We start from the raw sequence: 25,091 nt of genomic DNA, 5'->3' as shown, positions 1-25,091 counted from the left end.
TCTGTTCAGTGTTTCCGGGTCGTCGATGTGAAGCTGCTCTTCTGATCAACACGCGTGTGGAAACAAACTGCGGCTCGTCCATCAAAACACACCGACACATCTGATCACTCACACCGAGGAGAAGCGATTAAACCCGGGTTGATCTGCGGAGAGAGCCGCCATGGGTCCGGTGAGTTCACAGCGGAACATTATCGCTGTTAAATGAAGGTTTTTCAGAGTGGAGTCTGGTCTGTCCGAGCTTCATGTCCTCTCTCATCAAACTGCCTCTCAGCACGAGCAGCGGCTGGTATTTCTTTACTGTCTTCAACCAGACTCCATAGAGAAATCTGCTTATTTAAGTTTCCTGTGTTTATAGGGAAACACACTGACTGTGTGGAGAGTCGTCTCAAGCTTTTTCCGCATTAACTGGGTCTATTGGTCAAATCGGCATCAGTATAATTAACCAGGAAGATGTTCTTATGATTTTACACACAGTTAAATAAAGTTAGTTATCTCTGTCTTCTAGCTGCTGGCAGTCAGTCCTCATGCACTCACTGTGTGCGCTCTTAAATGTAATGTTTAAAAACTCAACAGGAGTCAGGTTTCTGGTTTGTGTTCACACACTTGACCCATAAAGCTGATTCTGACTCTGATCAGCTGATTTTATAGACTGCTGATAGTGGATCAATGATCACTGGGTTACTCATTTAAAACTGAATCTCTGAGATATGTTGACTGTTAGTAATACGATTTAGTTTTATTGTTGACATTTTAAACACAAACAATAAACAAGTACACAAAACATAGACAACAACGATTTCATTGTCTGTAAACTCTTTCAAAATAAGAGCTCAAGTGTTTGTGTGTGAACTTTAGATAAAATCACTTTAAATCTTTCTTCAGTGTTTGTTTGTCACTCAGGATTAACCTCAGATTAATTAATCTCAGGATTAACCTCCTGAGATTAACCTGAACACCTGATTACACCTGATTAACCTGAACACTTCCTGTTTCTGAAGAAACAGCTGATGTTTCATGACTCTAACTCGGCTCTCCTTCCCTCCTTCCCTCCTTCCTTCTCTCCCTCCTTCCTTCTCTCCCTTCTCTCCTTCCTTCTCTCCCTTCCTCCCTTCTCTCCTTCCTTCTCTCCCTTCTCTCCTTCCCTCCTTCCTTCTCTCCCTCCTTCCTTCTCTCACTCCTTCCCTTCCTCCCTTCCCTCCTCCCTTCTCTCCTTCCTTCTCTCCTTCCTCCCTTCTCTCCTTCCTTCTCTCCCTTCCTCCCTTCTCTCCTTCCTTCTCTCCCTTCCTCCCTTCTCTCCTTCCTTCTCTCCCTTCCTCCCTTCTCTCCTTCCTTCTCTCCCTTCCTCCCTTCTCTCCTTCCTTCTCTCACTCCTTCCCTTCCTCCCTTCTCTCCTTCCTTCTCTCCTTCCTTCCTTCTCTCCCTCCTTCCTTCTCTCCCTTCCTCCCTTCTCTCCTTCCTTCCCTCCTTCCTTCCTTCTCTCCCTCCTTCCTTCTCTCCTTCTTTCTCTCCTTCTCTCCCTCCTTCCTTCCTTCTCTCCTCCTTCTTCTCTCCTTCTTTCTCTCCTTCTCTCCTCCTTCCTTCCTTCTCTCCCTCCTTCCTTCTCTCTCTCCTTCCTTCCTTCTCTCCCTCCTTCCTTCTCTCCCTCCTTCCCTCCTTCCTTCTCTCCTTCCTTCTCTCCCTTCTCTCCTTCCTTCTCTCCCTTCCTCTCCCTCCTTCCTTCTCTCACTCCTTCCCTTCCTCCCTTCCCTCCTTCCTTCTCTCCCTTCCTCCCTTCTCTCCTTCCTTCTCTCCTTCCTCCCTTCTCTCCTTCCTTCTCTCCCTTCCTCCCTTCTCTCCTTCCTTCTCTCCCTTCTCTCCTTCCCTCCTTCCTTCTCTCCCTCCTTCCTTCTCTCACTCCTTCCCTTCCTCCCTACCCTCCTTCCTTCTCTCCCTTCCTCCCTTCTCTCCTTCCTTCTCTCACTCCTTCCCTTCCTCCCTTCTCTCCTTCCTTCTCTCCTTCCTTCCTTCTCTCCCTCCTTCCTTCTCTCCCTTCCTCCCTTCTCTCCTTCCTTCTCTCCCTCCTTCCTTCTCTCCCTTCCTCCCTTCTCTCCTTCCTTCCCTCCTTCCTTCCTTCTCTCCCTCCTTCCTTCTCTCCTTCTTTCTCTCCTTCTCTCCCTCCTTCCTTCCTTCTCTCCTCCTTCCTTCTCTCTCTCCTTCCTTCCTTCTCTCCCTCCTTCCTTCTCTCCCTCCTTCCCTCCTTCCTTCTCTCCTTCCTTCTCTCCTTCCTTCTCTCCTTCCTTCTCTCCCTCCTTCCCTCCTTCCTTCTCTCTCTCCTTCTTCCCTCTCTCCTTCCTTCCTTCTCTCCCTCCTTCCTTCTCTCCCTCCTTCCCTCCTTCCTTCTCTCCTTCCTTCTCTCCTTCCTTCTCTCCTTCCTTCTCTCCCTCCTTCCCTCCTTCCTTCTCTCCCTCCTTCCTTCTCTCTCTCCTTCCTTCTCTCCCTCCTTCCCTTCCTCCTTCTCTCCCTCCTTCCTTCTCTCCCTCCTTCCCTTCCTCCCTCCTTCCTTCTCTCCCTACTTCCTTCTCTCCCTCCTTCCCTTCCTCCCTCCTTCCTTCTCTCCCTACTTCTCTCTCTCCTTCCTTCCCTCCTTCCTTCTCTCCCTCCTTCTCTCCCTCCTTCCTTCTCTTCCTCCTTCTCTCCCTCCCTCCTTCTCTCCCTCCCTCCTTCTCTCCCTCCCTCCTTCTCTCCCTCCTTCCTTCTCTTCCTCCTTCCTTCTCTCCCTCCCTCCTTCTCTCTCTCCTTCTCTCCCTCCTTCCTTCTCTTCCTCCTTCCTTCTCTCCCTCCCTCCTTCTCTCCCTCCTTCCTTCTCTTCCTCCTTCTCTCCCTCCTTCCTTCTCTCCCTCCTTCCTTCTCTCCCTCCTTCCCTTCCTCCCTCCTTCCTTCTCTCCCTCCTTCTCTCTCTCCTTCCTCCCTCCTTCCTTCTCTCCTTCCTTCTCTCCCTCCTTCTCTCCCTCCTTCCTTCTCTTCCTCCTTCTCTCCCTCCTTCCTTCTCTCCCTCCTTCTCTCCCTCCTTCTCTCCCTCCTTCCTTCTCTTCCTCCTTCTCTCCCTCCCTCCTTCTCTCCCTCCCTCCTTCTCTCCCTCCCTCCTTCCTTCCCTCCTTCCTTCCCTCCTTCTTTCCCTCCTTCTCTCTCTCCTTCCTTCTCTCCCTCCCTCCTTCTCTCCCTCCTTCCTTCTCTTCCTCCCTCCTTCTCTCCCTCCCTCCTTCTCTCCCTCCTTCTCTCTCTCCTTCCTTCCCTCCTTCCTTCTCTCCCTCCTTCTCTCCCTCCCTCCTTCTCTCCCTCCTTCCTTCTCTCCCTCCCTCCTTCTCTCCCCTCCTTCTCTCTCTCCTTCCTTCTCTCCCTCCTTCTCTCTCTCCTTCCTTCTCTCCCTCCTTCTCTCCCTCCTTCCTTCTCTCCCTCCTTCCTTCTCTCCCTCCTTCCTTCTCTCCCTCCCTCCTTCTCTCCCTCCTTCTCTCCCTCCTTCTCTCCCTCCTTCCTTCTCTTCCTCCTTCTCTCCCTCCTTCCTTCTCTCCCTCCCTCCTTCTCTCTCTCCTTCCTTCCCTCCTTCCTTCTCTCCCTCCTTCTCTCTCTCCTTCCTTCTCTCCCTCCCTCCTTCTCTCCCTCCTTCCCTTCCTCCCTCCAGCCTCGGTCAAAGAAGCGCCGGCCGACGTTCCGCCGCCTGTTGAAGACGAGCGGTGTGAAGCTGGAGAACAAGTTGAAGAACCGTCAGATGAAGCAGCAGAACGTCGCCAAGAAGCAGCGAAAAGAACAGAAGAAGCTGCGACAGGCTGTGAAGGACGCCGCCATCAGGACGCCCCGCCCCCTGGAGACGTACAGGAAGAGACCCGGTGAGAGAGCAGGCTGCTGATCGGAGCAGAAGTCTGGTTGGTGGTTTGTTCCACTGCAGCCGTCAGCTGTTTGTCCTGAAGCTTCGTCCTTTAAAGGCTGATTAATAATCACAATGAATGACGCGTCACATTTATTGTTAATGAAGATTCTCCCATGATGCACTGCTCACAGTTGCTTGTGACGACTGTTTCTGACAGAGGAGGAGGAGGAAGAGGAGTTTCTGGAGAGTCTGCCCACAGACATGATGGAGGACGAAGACCTGCAGCAGATGACCGCCATGGCTCGACAGGCGTCCTTCATCACCAGAGACCTGTCGTCATGGTAACGCCAACACAAACACCCCTGATGTAACAGGACGGTCACCATTGTTACGTGTTGTTGTGACTAAGGTGCGTTTGTTTCATGTGGCGGTGCGTCCCAGCGGGCCGGTGCACAGCGGGAAGAAGAGGAGCTCAGAGGTGGTGCCGAGCTACGAGAAGGTTCCCAGGAAGATGGCGAGGACTGAGGAGAAGGAGGTCATCCTCCTGCTGCCAATCAAAGACAAGACCGGAGTCATCCCACAGAGCATCGAGAGAGGTAACGCGCACAGTATTGATCCGCTGATTGATCTGATCGGTCACAGAGGGAATGAAAGAGTTAACGTCACCTCTGTCGTGTTTGTAGTCATCAAAAAGCAGCCGGAGGAGGAAGACGAGGAGGAGGAGGAGGAGGAAGCTGCTGAGGAGCCGGAGGAGTTTGAGAACGGTATGAATGACCTTTGACCCTGAAACTTAATTTCATGATGAATCATCAACAAACGATCAATGGAAACATGATCATAACTCTGAGTCACAGTTTGTTTCTGTGTGTAAACGTTGAAATATTAAGTTTAAATCACACTTTCAGTTATTCTCACTAAAGATTTTTAATATTTATCAGTCAGTCGTCTTTAAACTGGGTTAAATTAACATAACGAGCAGCCAGACGTACAGCTGAGACTGTGTTTAAAAACTATTAAAGACAGAAATAAATCCAGAGAACGTGAGCAGACGTGCCGCAGAGACCTCTCTGTGTTAGAGGACAGACTGAGGACAGACTGAGGACAGACGGGGACAGACTGAGGACAGACTGAGGACAGACGGGGACAGACTGAGGACAGACTGAGGACAGACGGGGACAGACTGAGGACAGACGGGGACAGACTGAGGACAGACTGAGGACAGACGGGGACAGACTGAGGACAGACGGGGACAGACTGAGGACAGACTGAGGACAGACTGAGGACAGACGGGGACAGACTGAGGACAGACGGGGACAGACTGAGGACAGACTGAGGACAGACGGGGACGATGATGAAGAGTCATGAACAGTTCAGTTCGGTGAATAATGAATGTATTCTGTGTTGAACAGTTTCATCTCTGCTCATCATTTATAAACCGACAGATTATTGTTGAGCAGCACTGTTCTGGTTCAGAACACTTCACTCCTGTCAGGCCCGGTCTTACCATTAAGGCAAAGGAAGGCAATTGCCTTGGGCCCCCCAACCTGCAGGGGCCCCCAACCAGCTGCCCCCTCCCCAACCAGTAGGGGCCCGGGGCCTCCGGCCAGCAGCCCCCACCATTGTCTTTGTAAATTATAATTGTGTACTTCTAAACAGAAAATAAAGAAAAAACAACAAAAAAACATCAGAATGCCCAAATCGTATTATCTGCTGCGGTTTGTTTACGAAAGAGGCGTTCTGGTAAAATGAAGCCTAATTATCCAAGCGGGTCTAATAAGAGGAAAAAGCGAGAAGAAACTAAAAAGAAAACTGCCAAGTGTTTTACTGTGCCACCACCGGTTGACACAAATAATAACGTTAATGTCGAGGAACACGTCATTGCGTTGTTGAGGAGCTACAATCAGCTGTTCCCGAGTCCGATAGTGCAGACAACCCAGCAGAGTTGGTGGAGGAGCTACCGATGACCGATGAAGACGAAGATGTGGTGGTGAGTAGGCCAGATAGCCCCCTTCTTCTGACCACGGACGTGATGTTGACCTGCTCCCTCTCCAGCTCTCTACATGAGCTGCTTTACACAACGTTAACAATTACCATTTCATTAATACAGCCTCACTCCCATACACACACTCTACTAGTCCAACTAAGCTCGCTCTCTCTCTCTCTCTCTCTCTCTCTCTCTCTGTCTCTCTCTCTCTCTCTCTCTCTCAAATTCAAATTCAAATTCAAAGGAGCTTTATTGGCATGAAAGTTTCAACAATTTTGCCAAAGCAACAAAACACAAAATACGATGTTGACAAAGTAAACAATTACAGAATAAATAATAGATATATGATTAATAATAATAATAGTAATAATAATAAAACAAATAAATTAATAAAGAAAAGAAAAGAAAAAAAGAAAAAAAAAAAAGTAAAGTGTGTGTGTGTGTGTGTGTGTGTCAGTGTGCAGGTGAGGACCCAGTGAGGAGCAGCTGCTCATGAGGAGGAGATCATGTCAGGTGTTGGCAGCTTCACATATTCTGCAGCATCTGCAGCAGCGGCACTTTTCTCTCCCAGTAGATGTTGTATGTTTTCTGTCTGAGAGTTTGCTGAAGTTTGGGCTTCTGTGTGTGATGTTGGTGTAGAGCTGGTTCTGATGTCTGTGTATGTGTCAGCGCAGCAGGAAGTGTCTGAGTGGACCGAGCCGACACAGCCGCTCCTCTCTGGGCAGCCACGTCTGTCTGTGCCGGCCGCTCTCTCAGGCCCGGCTGTGGCTGCTGAGTCTACATAGTCAACGTTTCCCTCAGTGTCGGGTCGGTTACAGAGCTCAGATAATCTGCTGGGGAGTATTGTGTGTTTAGGGCCAAACAGCATTGGAGTTTGCTTTGGGTTTTGGTTGCAGATGTCCAATAGTTGATGTATTTGTCTTTTTCTTTGCTATAATTTGGCGGGGCCGGATTGTGTGAGGGCGGTCTTGGTGCCCGGTGCTGTTGGAGCTGAGCCTCTGGACCAGCTGGCTGAGGGGACTCCTGTCTCTGCTCTCCTCTTGGCATTGTAGGGCTTTGTAGTGGTAGGAGCCGGGCTCGCTGGCTTTGAGGTGTTGGTAGAATTTTATAGCTCTTTTTTGGATCCAACGGGGGAAATTGGCCTAATTCAGCTGTGCATCCGTTGTTGGGGGAGTTCCTGTGGACTTTGAGGATGCTTTGCAGATCTCTGTGTGCAGCTTTCCATTGGGTGTTTGTCCCATTTTTCAAAGTCTTGGTTCCTGAGAGGGCCCCACACTTCACTGCCGCACAATAAGATTGGTTCAATTATGGACTGAAATATTCTGATCCAGATTTTGACAGGTACGTCTGTTTGAGGATGTTTTATAGTCCAGAAAGCTCTTCTGCTCTTGTCTCGGAGATCCTTAATGGCCAGATGGAAGTTTCCCGTCGATGTGATGTTTAGTCCTAAATATGTGTAGCTGTGTGTGTGTTCTGTGTCCGTAGAGTCCAGGTGGAACCGGTGTTGGTTTGTCTGACTCTTAGGTCGTTTCTGGAAGACCATGACTTTTGTGTTTTCCAGGTTAACGGTCAGGGCCCAGGTCTGACAGAACTTCTGCAGGTGATCTAGCTGTTTTTGTAGAGCCTCCCTTGATGGAGCGAGCAGTATTAGGTCATCTGCAGATAGTAAGCATTTGACTTCTATGTCAGAGAGGGTGAGACCAGGGATATCGGACTCTTCCAGGGATTTGGCCAATTCCTGGATGTAGATGTTAAACAGGGTGGGGCTCAGACTGCAGCCCTGCGTCACTCCTCTACTTTGGGGGAAGAAGTCTGTTTCCATGATTCCAATTTTTACAGCGCGTTTATTATTTATGTACATTGTTTTGATGATATCGTAGGTTTTTCCTCCAATACCTTTTTCTAGTAGTTTCAGGAACAGACCATGATGCCAAATTGAGTCGAATGCTTTCTTGAAATCTACAAAACAAGAGAAGATTGTGTTTTTGTTCTGGTGGACGTGTTTCTGGACGAGGGTGTGGAGGGTGTAGATGTGGTCGCTGGTTCTGTGTTGTGGTGTAAAACCAGTCTGACTCTTGCTCAGGACATTGTGCTCACTGAGGAAGTTTTGCAGACGCTGTTTAAGATGCTGCAGAATAACTTCCCCAGGTTGCTGCTGACACATATGCCTCTGTAGTTGTCTGGCTCGTATTTGTTTCCCTTTCAAAGATTGGAGTGATGATCCCTCGGCTCCAGGTGTCAGGAAAATGTCCAATGTTCAGAATCAGATTGAATAGTTTCAATATGGCAGTCTTGATTTTATGGCTGCTAAACTGAAGCATTTCATTTAAGATGCCATCAGGGCCACTTGCCTTCCTTGGCTGCAGGTCTGGATCTTAGCCAGCAGCTCCCCTTCACTAATTTCATAATCTAAAGGATTGTGTTTGTCTTTAACGATTGATTCAAGGGTTTCTAGTTTGTTGAGCAGATTATTTTGGGCCGAATCCAGAGTGATTGCACTGTATAGGTTTTTAAAGTGGTTTTTCCATATTTCCCCGTTTTGAATAGCCAATTCTTCCTCGTGTGATTTGTTGAATGAATGCCATTTTTTCCAAAAATGATTTGAGTCAATGGACTCCTCAATGTCTTTAATTTGGTGCTGTTCGTGCTGCTCCTTTTTAGCTCTCAGTGTTTTCCTATATGATTTCAGTGTTTCCCAGTACTGGAGGCGCAGCTCATGATTGTCAGGTTGTCGGTGTTTTTCATTGGATAGTTTTCGGAGTGTTTTTCTCAGACACCTGCAGTCAGAGTCAAACCACTTTTCATTAGTTGAGTTTGAACTGTGACGCTGAGATTTTTTCAGATTGGACAGAGATGCTGTGTTGTCAAATATGTAGTTAATATCCCGAACAGCCTGGTTCAGGCCGTCACTGCTGTGGGGATATCCGAACACTGGGGTAATATCCAGTGGCCAACACCAGGCTGAAGGGTTTTTGCACGGCAAGTTGGAGTTTTAAGTTACTGTGTTTCAGCATCTCTGAGTTAATGCTGTCTATACCGCAAGCTTTTCCATTTTTCAGGGTTTTGATTTTGTGCTGCATCTCTTTAATGGTGACGGGGAGTCAGGGGCACGTTGTTGTCCTTCACTGTCCTTTCTAGTTCTTTCAGTTTGTCTATTGTTAAAATGTGGTTATGATTCAGACCGCGACACTCTGGATTTTTATAGGTCATCAGAGTAATCTTTCCAGATTTTGCCATTTTGAATTGGGTTGGTCTCCGTACCCTGTTCCCTGTTGATGTTTTTCCATAATTTCCAAATTTCCAATTTCTCTCTCTCTCTCTCTCTCTCTCTCTCTCTCTCTCTGTCTCTCTCTCTGTGTCTCTCTCTCTCTCTGTCTCTCTCTCTGTGTCTCTCTCTCTCTCTCTCTCTCTCTCTCTCTCTCTCTCTCTGTCTCTCTCTCTGTGTCTCTCTCTCTCTCTCTCTCTCTCTCTGTCTCTCTCTCTGTGTCTCTCTCTCTCTCTCTCTCTCTCTCTCGCCCTCTCTCTCTCTCAATTCAATTCAATTCAATTCAAAGGAGCTTTATTGGCATGAAAGTTTAACAACAATGTTGCCAAAGCATCAAAACACAACTCGTCCAAACACTCAGACAGAGCATAACAAATAACAACACAAACACAACACCAAGATTGATTTATATAAATTATATATACAGTGTGTGTGTGTGTGTGTGCGCGTGCATGTGCCTGCATGTGCCTGCATGTGTGTGTGTGTGTCTCAGGGTGTGCATGGTGACACATATTGGGCAGCAGGTATGCCCTGTCTCCTTCTCCCAGGAGTATTTTAATGTTAATAGATTGATTTTGATCTCTCTCTCACTCACTCACACTCACACTCACACTCACACTCACACTCACACTCACACAAACACACACACAAATAATTCATCTTTGCAAACCCTCACTCTCTGCATCCCCTCCTCTCACACACCATACTACTACTGTAGTTGAGCATACATTGTTTTGTAATTTATTTGTAATACATTGCACAGTAATTTGTAGTTATTGTTATATTGTAATTTCATAATTGCATTCACTCTCTCTTTCTCTTTTTCTCTCACTCACACACCCTCTCTCTCAAACTCTCACACAGACACACACACACAGACACACAAAAACATAATTAATCCTTGCAAACCCTCGCTTTATCCCCATCTCAATCCCTTCCTCTCGCACACACTTTGTATGCTACTGTTGTGTGACTGTTTGCATACATTGTTTCGCAATTGCTATTGTTATATTGTAATTGTTAATTTTGTAATTGCAATCTCACTCACACTCTACGCACAGTCTCACTCACTCATTCACTCACACGCACACACACACACACACACACACACACACACATGCGCGTGTCTGGTGAGATTTTTAGAAAAAATAAATATTCGGCATTTTGACATACACTGGTGTTATAACTGAAACTTAATTCTCGCATCCCATTCGCTCTTTATTTAGAGCAAGTACTGACAGGTGCCTTTGGGGTGGCCCTTCCTACTGTTTTTGTGTTAAAAGAACGGATGTGGAGGCCCCCTAGCTAAATCCGCCACTGACTCCTGTATGAGTGTGAACAGATGTCAGTATCTGCAGCGCTGTGATGAAGGAAAGTCCTCGTGGAGCTGATTCTGCCTCCAGAAACTTTAATCTGAACTCTGTTCTGTGAATGATTCTAAATCTCATTTCTGATCAACACAGATCATCTTCAGGTTGAATTAACGACCTCCAGCAGATGATTTACTTGTTTAAGCAGATACAGAAACAGATGATGTGTTCTCGCTTTAAGCCTCAGCGTGTCATGTGTCCTCCTGTGCAGAGGGGGAGCCAGAGAGCACTGCGGCGCTGACAGCAGAGCAGAGAGAGAAGCTCAGAGTTCACAAGATCAATGAAAAGAAGCTGCACATCGCAGGTCTGGGATCAGCCATCATCTCTAACCCCTACAGCAACGTGAGACTGGACCGCTGATAAACAATCATTTATTCAATTATTATTAATCTTATCATCTGCTGATGACACACCTTAACACTGTGTGTGTGTGTGTGTGTGTGTGTGTGTGTGATATCAGATAAAGAGGGTGAAGGAGCTGCGTGGGATGCTGATGGAGTCTGACCCCTGTGTGGCGGTGACAGTCAGGAAGCTGGTGATGGTTTCTCTGATGGAGATCTTTAAAGACATCACCCCCACCTACAGGATACGACCTCTGACCCCTGAAGAGAAGGCCACCAAGGTAACCAGATGGTGTTTGTGTCTAATCCAGGCTTCAGCCTGTTTAATCCAGGCTTCAACCTGTTTAATCCAGGCTTCAACCTGTTTAATCCAGGCTTCAACATGTTTAATCCAGGCTACAAAATGTTTAATCCAGGCTTCAACATGTTTAATCCAGGCTACAAAATGTTTAATCCAGGCTTCAACATGTTTAATCCAGGCTTCAACATGTTTAATCCAGGCTTCAACATGTTTAATCCAGGCTACAAAATGTTTAATCCAGGCTTCAACATGTTTAATCCAGGCTACAAAATGTTTAATCCAGGCTTCAACATGTTTAATCCAGGCTACAAAATGTTTAATCCAGGCTACAAAATGTTTAATCCAGGCTTCAACATCTTTAATCCAGGCTTCAACATGTTTAATCCAGGCTTCAACATGTTTAATCCAGGCTACGAAATGTTTAATCCAGGCTTCGAAATGTTTAATCCAGGCTTCAACATGTTTAATCCAGGCTTCAACATGTTTAATCCAGGCTTCAACATGTTTAATCCAGGCTACGAAATGTTTAATCCAGGCTTCAACATGTTTAATCCAGGCTACAAAATGTTTAATCCAGGCTACAAAATGTTTAATCCAGGCTACAAAATGTTTAATCCAGGCTACAAAATGTTTAATCCAGGCTTCAACATGTTTAATCCAGGCTACAAAATGTTTAATCCAGGCTACAAAATGTTTAATCCAGGCTACAAAATGTTTAATCCAGGCTACAAAATGTTTAATCCAGGCTTCAACATGTTTAATCCAGGCTACAACACGTTTAATACAGGCTACAACATGTTTAATCCAGGTTTAATCCAGGCTACAACACGTTTAATCCAGGTTTAATCCAGGCTACAACATGTTTAATCCAGGTTTAATCCAGGCTACAACATGTTTAATCCAGGCTACAACATTTTTAATACAAGTCAGTCTTTATGTCGTATTCAAAGTTTCAGAAATATAAAATATTGTTTGTTTGTTCGTTGTGCAGGTGAAGAAGGAGACTCAGCAGCTCAGAGAGTTTGAAGAAGGTTTGGTCAGCCAGTTTAAATTCTACCTGGAGGACCTGGAGCAGACCATCAAAGGTACACAACCACACAGCAACACACACAAACACACAACACATGACAGCAGAAGATACTAGTCAGCATGTTCACCCTCCATCTTCAGACTGGAAGCAGAAGAAGAAGAAGCGCAGTCAGGCCGTGGGTTTCCAGTCGTACCGCGGCCTCGCTGAAGTCGCCGTTCGTTGCCTGTGTGAGCTGCTGCTCGCTCTGCCTCACTTCAACTTCCACAACAACATCATCGTCATCCTCGTCCCGCTAATGAACGACCCCGACAAGAAGGTGAGGGACTGTTCGCCTCTGATGATGCTCAGCTAGATCACTGTGAGGATGCATTGTGATGCGTTCAGGTTTCTGTGTGTTACAGGCGTCAGGGATGTGTTGTGATGCGTTCAGGTGTCAGTTACAGGTGTCAGGGATGTGTTGTGATGCGTTCAGGTGTCAGTTACAGGTGTCAGGGATGTGTTGTGATGCGTTCAGGTGTCAGTTACAGGTGTCAGGGATGTGTTGTGATGCGTTCAGGTGTCTGTGTGTTAATGATGTCTTGTGATGCGTTCAGGTGTCTGTGTGTTAATGATGTCTTGTGATGCGTTCAGGTGTCTGTGTGTTAATGATGTATTGTGATGCGTTCAGGTGTCTGTGTGTTACAGGTGTCAGGGATGTGTTGTGATGCGTTCAGGTGTCTGTGTGTTACAGGTGTCAGGGATGTGTTGTGATGCGTTCAGGAAGCTCTTCCAGCAGGACAAAGTGGGCGGGGCTTCGTTAGCCACTGTCAGGGTCGTCTCCGGCCTCGTCAAGAGCCTCAACTACAACGTCAGACCAGAGGTAACCAACCAAACACACACAACCAGTGATGTCACCAGTCTGTCAGTGATGTCAGACCTCACCTGAACCCCCACAGACTGATGTAATGTGCTGTGACTCCTCCTCCTCCTCAGGTGCTGAAGACCCTGATGAGTCTGAGGATAAAGGAGGTGGAGATGAAAAAGGACATAGAGACCACGGCACCAAAGAAGAAGTTCATGAACAACAAAGAGAAGAAGAAAAACCTGTCGAGGATGCAGAGGAAGGTAAACGTCTCTTTAATAACCCTCCACTGAAGCTGTTGATGACCACACGCCTGTCACCTGTGCACCTGGGATTAATGTGTGTGTGTGTGTGTGTGTGTGTGTGTGTGTGTGTGTGTGTGTGTGTGTGTGTGCGCGCAGTGGAAGAAGGCGGAGGAGAAGTTGGAGAAGGAGCTGCTGGAGGCTGAAGCCTCAGAGAGCAAAGAGAAGAAGATCAAACTGGTGAGTCGAAAGCTGAGACAAACATGACAAATATGACAAACAAAAACTCATCATCTTCCTCCTCTCCCTCTCCCTCTTCCTCTTCCCCCTCCTCCTCCCCTCATTCACTTCCTCCTCCTCTTCCTCTTCCTCTTCCCCCTCCTCCTCCTTCTCAGCACACAGAGACTCTGAACATCGTCTTCCTTGTCTACTTCAGGATCTTGAAGAAAGCTCAGAAGTCTGTTCTACTTCCTGCTGTTCTGGAGGGACTGGCCAAGTATGACACACACACACACACACACACACGCACACACACTGTAGTACTGTGTGACTGACTGTGATGTCACTTCCTGTCAGTTTTGCTCACCTGATCAACCTAGAGTTCTTTGACGACCTGCTCAATGTGCTGCAGAACCTCATCCAATCAGGAGTGAGTATTTACCTCGACCCCGCCTCTTTTAACAAGCTGCTCTTAGTGACAGGAACTGATTGATTGATTGTCCTGATATGACCTCTGCAGGATCTGACCAATCGGGAGCGTCTCCACTGCATCCAGACCGTCTTCACCATCCTGTCAGGACAAGGTGTGTGTGCGCGTGTGTGTGTGCGTGTGTGTGTGTGTGTGTGCGTGTGCGTGCGTGTGTGTGCGCGTGCGTGTGTGCACGTGTGTGTGTGTCAACTGACCTGAATCAATAAAGTTTCTTCTTGTCTTTATTTGTATCAGGTGACGTTCTGAACATCGACCCGCTCAACTTTTACTCTCAGCTCTACAAAATGCTGCTGAGGCTCCACGCAGGTCAGAGACACTGACACTGTGATGTCACTGTGATGTCACTGTGATGTCACTGTGATGTCACTGTACGGATGTTTTTTAATGACTTTAGCTTTATGTATGTTTACTCTCATGTTTATACATATCTTTGTTTTGTCTTTAAATTTGAGCTTTTCAAACTGTGACTTTTTTTATCTTCACTACTTCACTTCAGTCTTAAAGTTTATTTCTGTTCTTTGTCACCACAAATTAAAATCCACCAATTAATATTTATTTGTTAAGTTGTTGACAGGATTTAACTTCACAACAAATACAGGAATAAATATAAAACTACAAAATGAAACACACACAAACACACACACATCAGGTTACTGACACTTTAAAGCTGCTGTCTCTCTCAGGGGCGCCCAATGATGACATCATCATTGTGCTGCAGTGCCTGGATGCCATGCTGACCCGCCGCAAGAAGCAGGTGACCCTGCAGAGGGCGATGGCGTTCGTCAAACGGCTGAGCACGCTCAGTCTTCATGTGCTGCCCAACGCCACCGTGGGGATCCTCGCCGCCAACAGAGCTGCTATGCACGTGAGTGTGTGCGCATGCATGTGTGTGCGTGTGTGTGTGTGTGTGCGTGCGTGTGAGTCTAAATTATTCTGATAGTCAAGAAACGTCCACAGCTGTTCTTCTTAGCCTCGTGCTAACTTAGCTTTATGCTAACTTAGCCACATGCTAATGTCACAAACTACAGTATTCCTTATACGTAGATCAGTTGTTATAAATATTTACAGCCGCTAACTGCTGCATAGCTATCTGACAAAGCTAACGTTAGCATGCTAACATGTCTGAGCTGGAACTCGATACATGCTGTTTGAAACTAGTGAAGTTTGTGGAGGATTCATGACTCGGCTGTAAGAGGCAGCCAATAGGAAGCCTCTCTGCAGCCTTCAGGCTCTGCTCTGATTGGTCGACTGGAACTGAAATTAAAACAATGAAATACAGAAACTGACCTGCTGCCTGATGGACTGGACCAGCGCGTGACTGATGAAGTACAACATACTGTGTGTGTGTGTGTGTGTGTGTGTGTGTGTGTGTGTGTGTGTGTGTGTGTCAGGCCTTCCCGAAGTGTGACTTCCTGTTGGATAACGAGGTTCAGGGCAGCGGCTTCTACCTGCCAGAGCTGGATGAACCTGAACACTGCAACGCCCAGAACACTGCACTGTGGGAGCTACACGCACTGCAGGTACTAATACACACTGCAGGTACTAATACACACTCCGGGTACTAATACACACTGCAATTTCTAATACACACTGCAGGTACTAATACACACTACGGGTACTAATACAGACTGCCGTTTCTAATACACACTGCAGGTACTAATACACACTCCGGGTACTAATACACACTACGGGTGCTAATACACACTACGGGTGCTAATACACACTACGGGTGCTAGTACACACTGCAGGTACTAGTACACACTGCAGGTACTAGTACACACTGCAGGTACTAATAAACACTGCAGGTACTAATACACACTCCGGGTACTAATACACACTCCGGGTACTAATACACACTCTGGGTACTAATACACACTGCAGGTACTAATACACACTGCAGACACTGCAGGTACTAATACACACTGCGGGTACTAATATACACTGCAGGTACTAATAAACACTACGGGTACTAATACAGACTGCAGTTTCTAATACACACTGCAGGTACTAATACACACTCCGGGTACTAATACACACTGCGGGTACTAATACACACTCTGGGTACTAATACACACTGCAGGTACTAGTACACACTGCAGGTACTAATAAACACTCCGGGTACTAGTACACACTGCAGGTACTAATACACACTATGGGTACTAATACACACTACGGTTACTAAAGCCCAATTTTCACTACTGCGGAAAGTGCTGTACACGGACACGGAGAGCCTGTCGGAGACCCTCTCCGTACTCTCCGGGCGCATGACATATTTTTAAATGTCCGTCACTCCGTTGAGGGGAAACGGAGACGGCAGGGGCTGTGATTGGTCCTCTAAAAACATCATTTCCGGAATTACTTTTCCGGTTTGAAAATACTTGAAATGGGTTTCTTCGTCAATGTCCCTCATAAGTCCAATAAGACTGTTAAATTCAGCTGCAACAACATCGACAGTGTTTCTCTCGGACGCCATTGTTCACTGCAGCCGGAAGCACAACAACCAACGAGGTTACCGACCGTTGGCGTCATGGGATTAGGCCAGTCTTGCGTAGCGACACCTACTGATCGGGCGGGAAGTTGCATTGCGTATCCGGCACCACGACGGAGAACTGCGAAGGCTCGAGGGGTCTCCGTGGTTACAGAGTCGGATTACGTATTACGTAGTAGGAGTAGTATATTCGACCCTTTATACACACTGCAGGTACTAAAACACACTCCGGGTATTAATACACACTCCGGGTACTAATACACACTACAGGTACTAATGCACACTACAGGTACTAATGCACACTACGGGTACTAATGCACACTACAGGTACTAATACACACTACGGGTACTAATACACACTGCGGGTACTAATACACACTGCGGGTACTAATACACACTACGGGTACTAATACACACTACGGGTACTAATACACACTGCGGGTACTAATACACACTACGGGTGCTAATACACACTACGGGTACTAATACACACTGCGGGTACTAATACACACTGCAGGTACTAATAAACACTGCAGACACTGCAGGTACTAATACACACTGCAGGTACTAATACACACTCCGGGTACTCATACACACTGCAGGTACTAATAAACACTGCAGACACTGCAGGTACTAATACACACTGCAGGTACTAATAAACACTACGGGTACTAATACACACTGCAGGTACTAATACACACTGCAGGTACTAATAAACACTGCAGACACTGCAGGTACTAATACACACTGCAGACACTAATACACACTGCAGGTACTAATACACACTGCAGGTACTAATAAACACTGCAGACACTGCAGGTACTAATACACACTGCAGGTACTAATAAACACTACGGGTACTAATACACACTGCAGGTACTAATAAACACTACGGGTACTAATACACACTGCGGGTACTAATACACACTGCGGGTACTAATACACACTGCAGACACTGCAGGTACTAATACACACTGCAGGTACTAATAAACACTACGGGTACTAATACACACTGCAATTTCTAATACACACTGCAGGTACTAATACACACTACGGGTACTAATACAGACTGCCGTTTCTAATACACACTGCAGGTACTAATACACACTCCGGGTACTAATACACACTACGGGTGCTAATACACACTACGGGTGCTAATACACACTACGGGTGCTAATACACACTACGGGTGCTAGTACACACTGCAGGTACTAGTACACACTGCAGGTACTAGTACACACTGCAGGTACTAATAAACACTGCAGGTACTAATAAACACTCCGGGTACTAATAAACACTCCGGGTACTAATACACACTGCAGGTACTAATACACACTGCAGACACTGCAGGTACTAATACACACTGCGGGTACTAATACACACTGCAGGTACTAATACAGACTGCAGTTTCTAATACACACTGCAGGTACTAATACACACTCCGGGTACTAATACACACTGCGGGTACTAATACACACTACGGGTACTAATGCACACTACAGGTACTAATACACACTGCAGGTACTAATACACACTGCAGGTACTAATACACACTGCGGGTACTAATACACACTACAGGTACTAATGCACACTACGGGTACTAATGCACACTACAGGTACTAATACACACTGCAGGTACTAATACACACTGCAGGTACTAATACACACTGCGGGTACTAATACACACTACGGGTACTAATACACACTACGGGTACTAATACACACTGCGGGTACTAATACACACTACGGGTGCTAATACACACTACGGGTACTAATACACACTGTGGGTACTAATACACACTGCGGGTACTAATACACAGTACACACACTGCAGATACATACAGACACACAAATTAACTGTTACATGGTGTGTGTGTGTGTGTGTGTGTGTGTGTGTGTGTGTGTGTGTGTGTGTGCGTGTGTGCGTGTGTGTGTGTGTGCAGAGGCACTTCCACCCGGTGGTGCGGCGGCTGGCGGTCCATGTGTGTCAGGGAGCTCCCAGTGAAGGATCAGCAGCGCTCAGTGTGGATCTGAGCCGCAGGTACGAACACCTGGACACCTTAAAGGAGCAGTACACACATTCCACTTTATCTGGAAGCCGAATGTTCATTATGAAAGTCACCATCACCTGAGAAATGAGGAGCGTTTGTTTTGATGCAGTGGATCTCCCTGCTGATACTGTGTGTGTGTGTGTGTGTGTGTGTCCAGGTCTCCAGTGGAGCTGTTTAATGTCTTCAGTGTTAAAGACATGACCTTTAACCCTCCTGTAGCTCCACCCGGCTCCAAGAAGAAGGTACATAAATCAAACACCCAGTCTGTCGATCAACATTTAAAAATGTCTTTTCATGTTTCATCTCCAGAGTCACTGATGTTATTGATCGGTGTGGCTCATTGATCGGTGTGGCTCATTGATCGGTGTGGCTCATTGATTATTGATTAATCAGGTTTTTGTGTTTCAGGATCGTTTTGTGATCGGAGCGAAGCTGCTGGACGACGAGCTGCAGAGACGAGCTGAGAGCGTCCTGACCATCACCGAGGAGACGGAGCTGGACTTTAACACAACACACACACACACAGATCACTGACACACACACACACTGATCACTGACACACACACACACTGATCACTGACACACACACACACTGATCACTGACACACACACACACACACTGATCACTGACACACACACACACACTGATCACTGACACACACACACACACTGATCACTGACACACACACACACACACACACTGATCACTGACACACACACACACACTGATCACTGACACACACACACACACACACTGATCACTGACACACACACAGATCACTGACACACACACACACACTGATCACTGACACACACACACACAGATCACTGACACACACACACACACTGATCACTGACACACACACACAGCTGCTTCGTTCGGTCTGAAGAAATAAAAATAAAAGTCTTTTAGAACAAACATTAATGACAGGAAGACCGCCGTTGCCTTCACAATAAAAGCCTAAATGTCAGAAGGAGGTGTAGGGCAGTTTGAATGTCACAGAAATAATCAGATTACTTTGTTTTGATATTTCTTCATATGTTGTTGTTCACAGAGAATAAAGTGTTTTTGTGTTTTCTAAGAGAAGAATCGTGTTATTTATTAAACATTTGTTGTTTATATTGAGTCGGTGTCGGAGTAAAGTAACGATCTCATGTTGAAACATTACTTTGGTAAACGTGAAAGTTACCATTAAAGTATCTGATATTAAATGTACTCGCGTATCAAAAGTAAAAGTACATAAAGATATTGATACTATTTACTGTGAGTTGATCGATTATCAGGTCTGATTTTCAATATTTTTCTGATCGTCTTTTTTTTTGTCTGAATTGATTAATTTAAAAATCTTATTCTTTGGCTCTGATGATGCATTTAATCTGTAAAGTAACTAATAACTAAAGTAATCAAATAAATGTAGTGGAGTGGACGTATAAAGTAGCAGAGAATGGAAATACTATATATTATATACTTATATATAATATATAAGTACAAGTACCTCAAAACTGTACTTCCGTATTGTACTTGAGTAAATGTACTTAGTTACATTTGATCATGTTTATTCGTGTTGTAATGTGTCAACAAACTGTTGATGTCACTGGTGCTCTGATGGATCTGTGAGGACATTAACATGTATCTTCATCATCATCATCGATATTCAGAGAACTTGACTTTTCATTTCAACAGAAACTCACGGAGACGTTAAAAACACGTTAATATCTCAGATATGAAACGTGTGAAGAACAGAACTCTGCTGAAGTCTTCACTGAACATCCTGATGAAGAACAGCAGCAGAAGAAGAGCTGAGTTCTTCTCTGATCGGTGCAGCTCGTACACAGCAGACACATCCTCGTCTCTGAGCTTCCTCATGAAACTGCTCTGCTCTCTGGTTTCCTTCGGTTCTGGACACCAGAGCCGACAGACCCGACGCCTCGGCATCGTCCTTGTCTTCTGACGGACGTCGGTCTGCGATGTGCTTCAACCTCTGATGTAAACCAGGAAAGGACATCTGAAGATTACTTCAAGGTTCCATCAGTGACATCTGTCGAACATCTGGCCTCCGAACACCTGGACTGAGCTGCTGGTCCTGTTCGCCATAACACTCTGCTTCCATTCCCACGTCTGGTATCGATGACGTTGAGAGAAAACAACAGATCAGTGCAGATATAAAACTGTCTCACTCTGCAGTCCTGATGTCACAGTGATGTCACAGTGATGTCACAGTGATGTGTCCAAAAATGACAGTTGTCTATAATCCTCACAGTCACTGTGATATTCAGGCACACAAAGCTCGACAAGGTTTAGTTTCTCTGCTCGCTCTCATCAGGTGACAGTGACACAGACATGAACCCTCCTCGTGTGGTGGAGACGTCCTCGTCCTCCTGTTTGGTGTGAAAGAGGAGGAAGTCACACAGATGGAAAAACGGACGACTGCTTTCATTCGTCTGATAAATGCTGCGAGCTCTGCTGGAACAACTCCTCTGCCCTGCGAGACATGGTGATGATGGTGATGATGATGGTGGTGATGATGGTGGTGATGGTGGTGATGGTGGGGATGGTGGTGATGATGATGATGGTGATGATGATGGTGGTGATGGTGGTGATGATGGTGATGATGATGGTGGTGATGGTGGTGATGGTGGGGATGGTGGTGATGATGATGGTGGTGATGGTGGGGATGGTGGGGATGGTGGTGATGGTGGTGGTGGTGATGGTGGTGATGGTGATGATGATGGTGGTGGTGATGGTGGTGGTGGTGATGATGATGGTGATGATGGTGATGGTGGTGGTGATGGTGGTGATGGTGATGATGATGGTGGTGGGGATGGTGATGGTGGTGATGGTGGGGATGGTGGTGATGATGATGGTGATGATGGTGGTGATGGTGGTGATGGTGGGGATGGTGGTGATGATGATGGTGGTGATGGTGGTGATGGTGGTGATGGTGGGGATGGTGGGGATGGTGGTGATGGTGGTGGTGGTGATGGTGGTGATGGTGATGATGATGGTGGTGGTGATGGTGGTGGTGGTGATGATGATGGTGATGATGGTGATGGTGGTGGTGATGGTGGTGATGGTGATGATGATGGTGGTGGGGATGGTGATGGTGGTGATGGTGGGGATGGTGGTGATGATGATGGTGATGGTGGTGGGGATGGTGATGGTGGTGATGATGGTGGTGATGGTGATGGTGGTGATGATGGTGATGATGGTGATGATGATGATGATGATGGTGGTGATGATGGTGATGATGATGATGATGGTGATGATGGTGGTGATGGTGATGATGGTGATCATGGTGGTGATGGTGATGATGATGATGATGATGGTGGTGATGATGGTGATGATGATGATGACAACCAGAGAGACAGAAAACAACCAGAGAGACAGAAAACAACCAGAGACAGAAAACAACTTAATCAGATCATGTGACTGAGACATAACATCAGTAGAAGTGATGGTCATAGTGTTGTTTTGTTTTGTCTGTCACACTGAAGCAGAGTCACCTTCCTGTTCTCTGATGATGTTTTTACTGATGAGAACTAAACAGAAATGGAGTCAGATGATGCCTGTGAAGTCCAGCAGGGGTCAGCACTCCACCACAGAAGAAGAGTGGCATATATTTATTATCAGCTGTGTGTGTGTGTGTGTGTGTGTGTGTGTGTGTGTGTGTGTGTGTGTCAGTCACACAGGAGGTTACAGTGCCACTGTTTCTTCTCTCTGGTGGTTGATCAGTGTTTTCAGGTGGACTCAGACGGACTGTTTTCCTCTGAGCAGCAGAGTGTTGAACTCTGTTCTCAGCAGTCACGTGAAGCTCAGACTGTGTCTGAACTCGTCGCTCCCTTAGTTTCCATTTCTTCATCAGGCCCTGACGTCTCTTAGAGAGCAGGAAGAGACTCCTTAAAAGGATGTGAGGTGGGCGGCGCTGAGCTGATATAAAAGCTGTGATGATGAAACTGAGCTCACACTCAGAGACTCAACACACATCGACCTGATCAATCTGATGGCACGATGCTGCTGCAGCCTCTCTGGACTTTGCTGCGGGGACACTCCTCCCTCCTGCGCTCACCTGTCTTCCCCGTCGTCTTCTCGCTGTCCATCTACCTGTCCTTCTGCCTACCCTTCATGCTGCTGGACCTGCTGTCCTCCAGGTGGGCCCTGGCGCGCAGGTACAAGCTGCAGCCTCAGAGCTCCTTCAGCTGGGCCTCTATGTGGAGCTGCCTGGCTCTGACGCTATACAACCACCTGGTCTTCATCTTCCCATTGACGCTAATGCACTGGTACCTGAAGCCGGTCCACCTGCCCAAGGAGGCCCCGCCTCTGCCTCACCTGCTGGCTCAGGTGCTGGTCTGCCTGCTGCTGTTCGACTTCCAGAGCTTCATCTGGCACCTGCTGCACCACAGAGTGCCCTGGCTCTACCGCCACTTCCACAAGGTGAGTGATTCCTCCTGTTCAGTCTGACAGCGTGAGGAGGGAGAGACTGTCTACCGTATCAAAATATTCATTCTCATTCTTGTTTCTATGAAGCTCAGTCATGTTGCTGCTCCACCTCATGCTGCTTCTTCTCCTCCACCAGGTGCACCACACCTACGACTCCACCTCGGCCCTCACCACAGAGTACTCTGGGGCCGTCGAGACTCTCAGTCTGGGTTTCTTCGCAGCCGCCAACCCCGTCCTGCTGGGCTGCCACCCGCTCACCGAGCTCGCCTTCTTCCTGCTCAACATCTACCTGTCGGTGGAGGACCACTGCGGCTACGACCTGCCCTGGGCCACCCACCGCCTGGTGCCACTCGGCCTGTACGGCGGGGCCCGCCACCACGACCTCCACCACCTCAAGTCCAAGTACAACTACGCCCCGTACTTCACACACTGGGACTGGCTGGCTGGGACGCTGTGCAGGCAGCACGACTGAACCATTCATGTTTCCTTTGGGAAACTGTCACTAAGTTACTGACCTGACGGAGGCGTTTTTAAACTGACGGAGGCATTTGGAAACAAGCGGAGGTTCTTCAACAGACGCGTTTCTAAACTGAAGCTGAAGTTTCTGAACCAGTTTAAGTGTTTGAACCCATCAGAAAGTTTCTGAACTGAACAAGTCTGTTTGAACTCCTCCAGACGTTTGTGAGCTGGTTTGAAGCAGAAACGTCCTCAGCTTGTCTCTTACATTAAAAGCCTGGGGTACTTTATATATATATGTATATATATATATATATATATATATATACATACACACACACACACACACATATATATATGTATATATATAAAAATATATTTATTATATTTATTCATGCATTTATTTATGATTGATGAAGCCTGCATGACTGAAATCTGTTCACACTGCAAACAGTTTAGAAACATAATTGTTTGTTAATGAGTAGATGAAGATGATGTTTAACACGAAGAGAAAACTTGAAGACATGAAGTTTTATGTTGGGCATTAAGATTAAATCATTAATATCATCACTAAATGAAGTTCATGTGCAGCTGGGCTGCGTTAAGATGACATGTTAAAGATTAAAGATGATCTTTGAGGCATCAGAACAGTGTTCATACTGAACATCACAACGTTGACCAACATGGTTTTTATTTAAATGTGAACTTTAAACAACTCGGTAAAGTTTTATGTTGATTCAGAAGATATGTGAGGTTATTAAAGATGGATCAGAGGAGGTGAACTGACTGAACTGAGTGAAGGACTGAAGTTAACGAGTGTTAGCTAACGAGCACTAATGAGTAAAATGTGACTGAAAATATAAAAACAGTATTTTTTATCAGTGACAATAAATTTTATGAACAAAAGAAAAAACGTTCATTTCTCATTTTGTTTATGATTCTTTTCTGGTTCTGCTGCTTCTTTTCTGGTTCTGCTGCTTCTTTTCTGGTTCTGCTGGATTCCGTGTGACTTCAGTTCAACTGAAAAAAAGTTAGAACTTTTTATTAAACTTATTTAAAACGTGTTAAACAAGAAAAAACATGTTGGACTAACAAATAAATATTTAATACAGAAATACACTTCACGTCCTCTTTGGAGGTAAATATTGTACTTTTTACTCCACTACATTTATTTGATAACTTTAGTTACTAGTTAATTTACAGATTACATGCTGATAGTAGTTTTATGTTATAGTTGACTGATACTTTTGATACTTTATTACATTTAATAACAACCTTTACTCAAGTACTATTCATACAGGTGACTTTCACTTTTAGCAAAATAATATTTCAATACAATATCTTTACTTTTACGTGAGTATGACTGTTGGTACTTTATACTGACCTGCTCATATTAAAGTACTTCAGGTATTTGTGAGTCATCAGTCACCAGAACAACATGTGGTTCATGTTGAAACACATCAAGTGTTTGAACAGTGAAAGTGATTTAATCAGATTTCGTCATCACACTGAAGAGTTTCAACACAACTGTGTGTGTGTGTGTGTGTGTGTGTGTGTGTGTGTGTGTGTGTGTGTGTGTGTGTGTGTGTGTGTGTGTGTGTGTGTGTGTGTGTGTGTGTGTGTGTGTGTGTAATGACTCATACTGCTCACACACGTATTGTTTGCTCCTGCAGACTCATTGTCCTGTTCACTGTTACTGTGAAGTCTTCTGATTATATTATACCATTACTC

The 25,091-nt window shown here is 46.1% G+C and overlaps 2 protein-coding genes across 2 annotated transcripts; both read left to right on the top strand.

Moving 5' to 3' along the window:
• Positions 1–37: 37 nt before the first annotated feature.
• noc3l (NOC3-like DNA replication regulator) lies at positions 38–19,586 on the top strand. Its single transcript, XM_073489382.1, has 22 exons — positions 38–169; positions 3,659–3,863; positions 4,062–4,185; positions 4,286–4,440; positions 4,528–4,608; positions 10,675–10,805; positions 10,924–11,085; positions 12,097–12,190; positions 12,276–12,451; positions 12,866–12,994; positions 13,108–13,239; positions 13,378–13,458; positions 13,614–13,714; positions 13,795–13,867; positions 13,958–14,021; positions 14,162–14,233; positions 14,611–14,792; positions 15,319–15,447; positions 18,359–18,456; positions 18,624–18,708; positions 18,875–18,990; positions 19,060–19,586. Exons 1-22 carry the CDS (start codon positions 161–163, stop codon positions 19,067–19,069), a joined length of 2,409 nt encoding a protein of 802 aa, XP_073345483.1. The 5' UTR covers positions 38–160; the 3' UTR covers positions 19,070–19,586.
• A 2,864-nt stretch (positions 19,587–22,450) lies between these two features.
• Positions 22,451–24,273, top strand: ch25h (cholesterol 25-hydroxylase). The gene is made up of 2 exons (XM_073489810.1): positions 22,451–22,898; positions 23,041–24,273. The coding sequence occupies exons 1-2, from the start codon at positions 22,476–22,478 to the stop codon at positions 23,374–23,376; spliced, it is 759 nt and encodes a 252-aa protein (XP_073345911.1). The 5' UTR covers positions 22,451–22,475; the 3' UTR covers positions 23,377–24,273.
• The last annotated feature ends 818 nt before the right edge of the window (positions 24,274–25,091 follow it).

This window comes from Pagrus major, chromosome 20 (genome assembly GCF_040436345.1).
Source record: "Pagrus major chromosome 20, Pma_NU_1.0".
NCBI classification, from domain to species: Eukaryota; Metazoa; Chordata; class Actinopteri; order Spariformes; family Sparidae; genus Pagrus; species Pagrus major.
This window is presented reverse-complemented; position numbering and strand designations above follow the sequence as displayed.

What these genes read in the sequence shown, in the direction of transcription:
- noc3l (XM_073489382.1), top strand. An exon ending in CCAACAGAGCTGCTATGCAC is followed by an intron (nt 14,793 to 15,318) that starts GTGAGTGTGTGC and finishes TGTGTGTGTCAG; the next exon opens with GCCTTCCCGAAGTGTGACTT. An exon ending in CACCCGGCTCCAAGAAGAAG is followed by an intron (nt 18,709 to 18,874) that starts GTACATAAATCA and finishes TTTGTGTTTCAG; the next exon opens with GATCGTTTTGTGATCGGAGC.
- ch25h (XM_073489810.1), top strand. Translation starts at nt 22,476, where the DNA reads ATGCTGCTGCAGCCTCTCTGGACTTTGCTGCGGGGACACTCCTCCCTC. An exon ending in TCTACCGCCACTTCCACAAG is followed by an intron (nt 22,899 to 23,040) that starts GTGAGTGATTCC and finishes CTCCTCCACCAG; the next exon opens with GTGCACCACACCTACGACTC.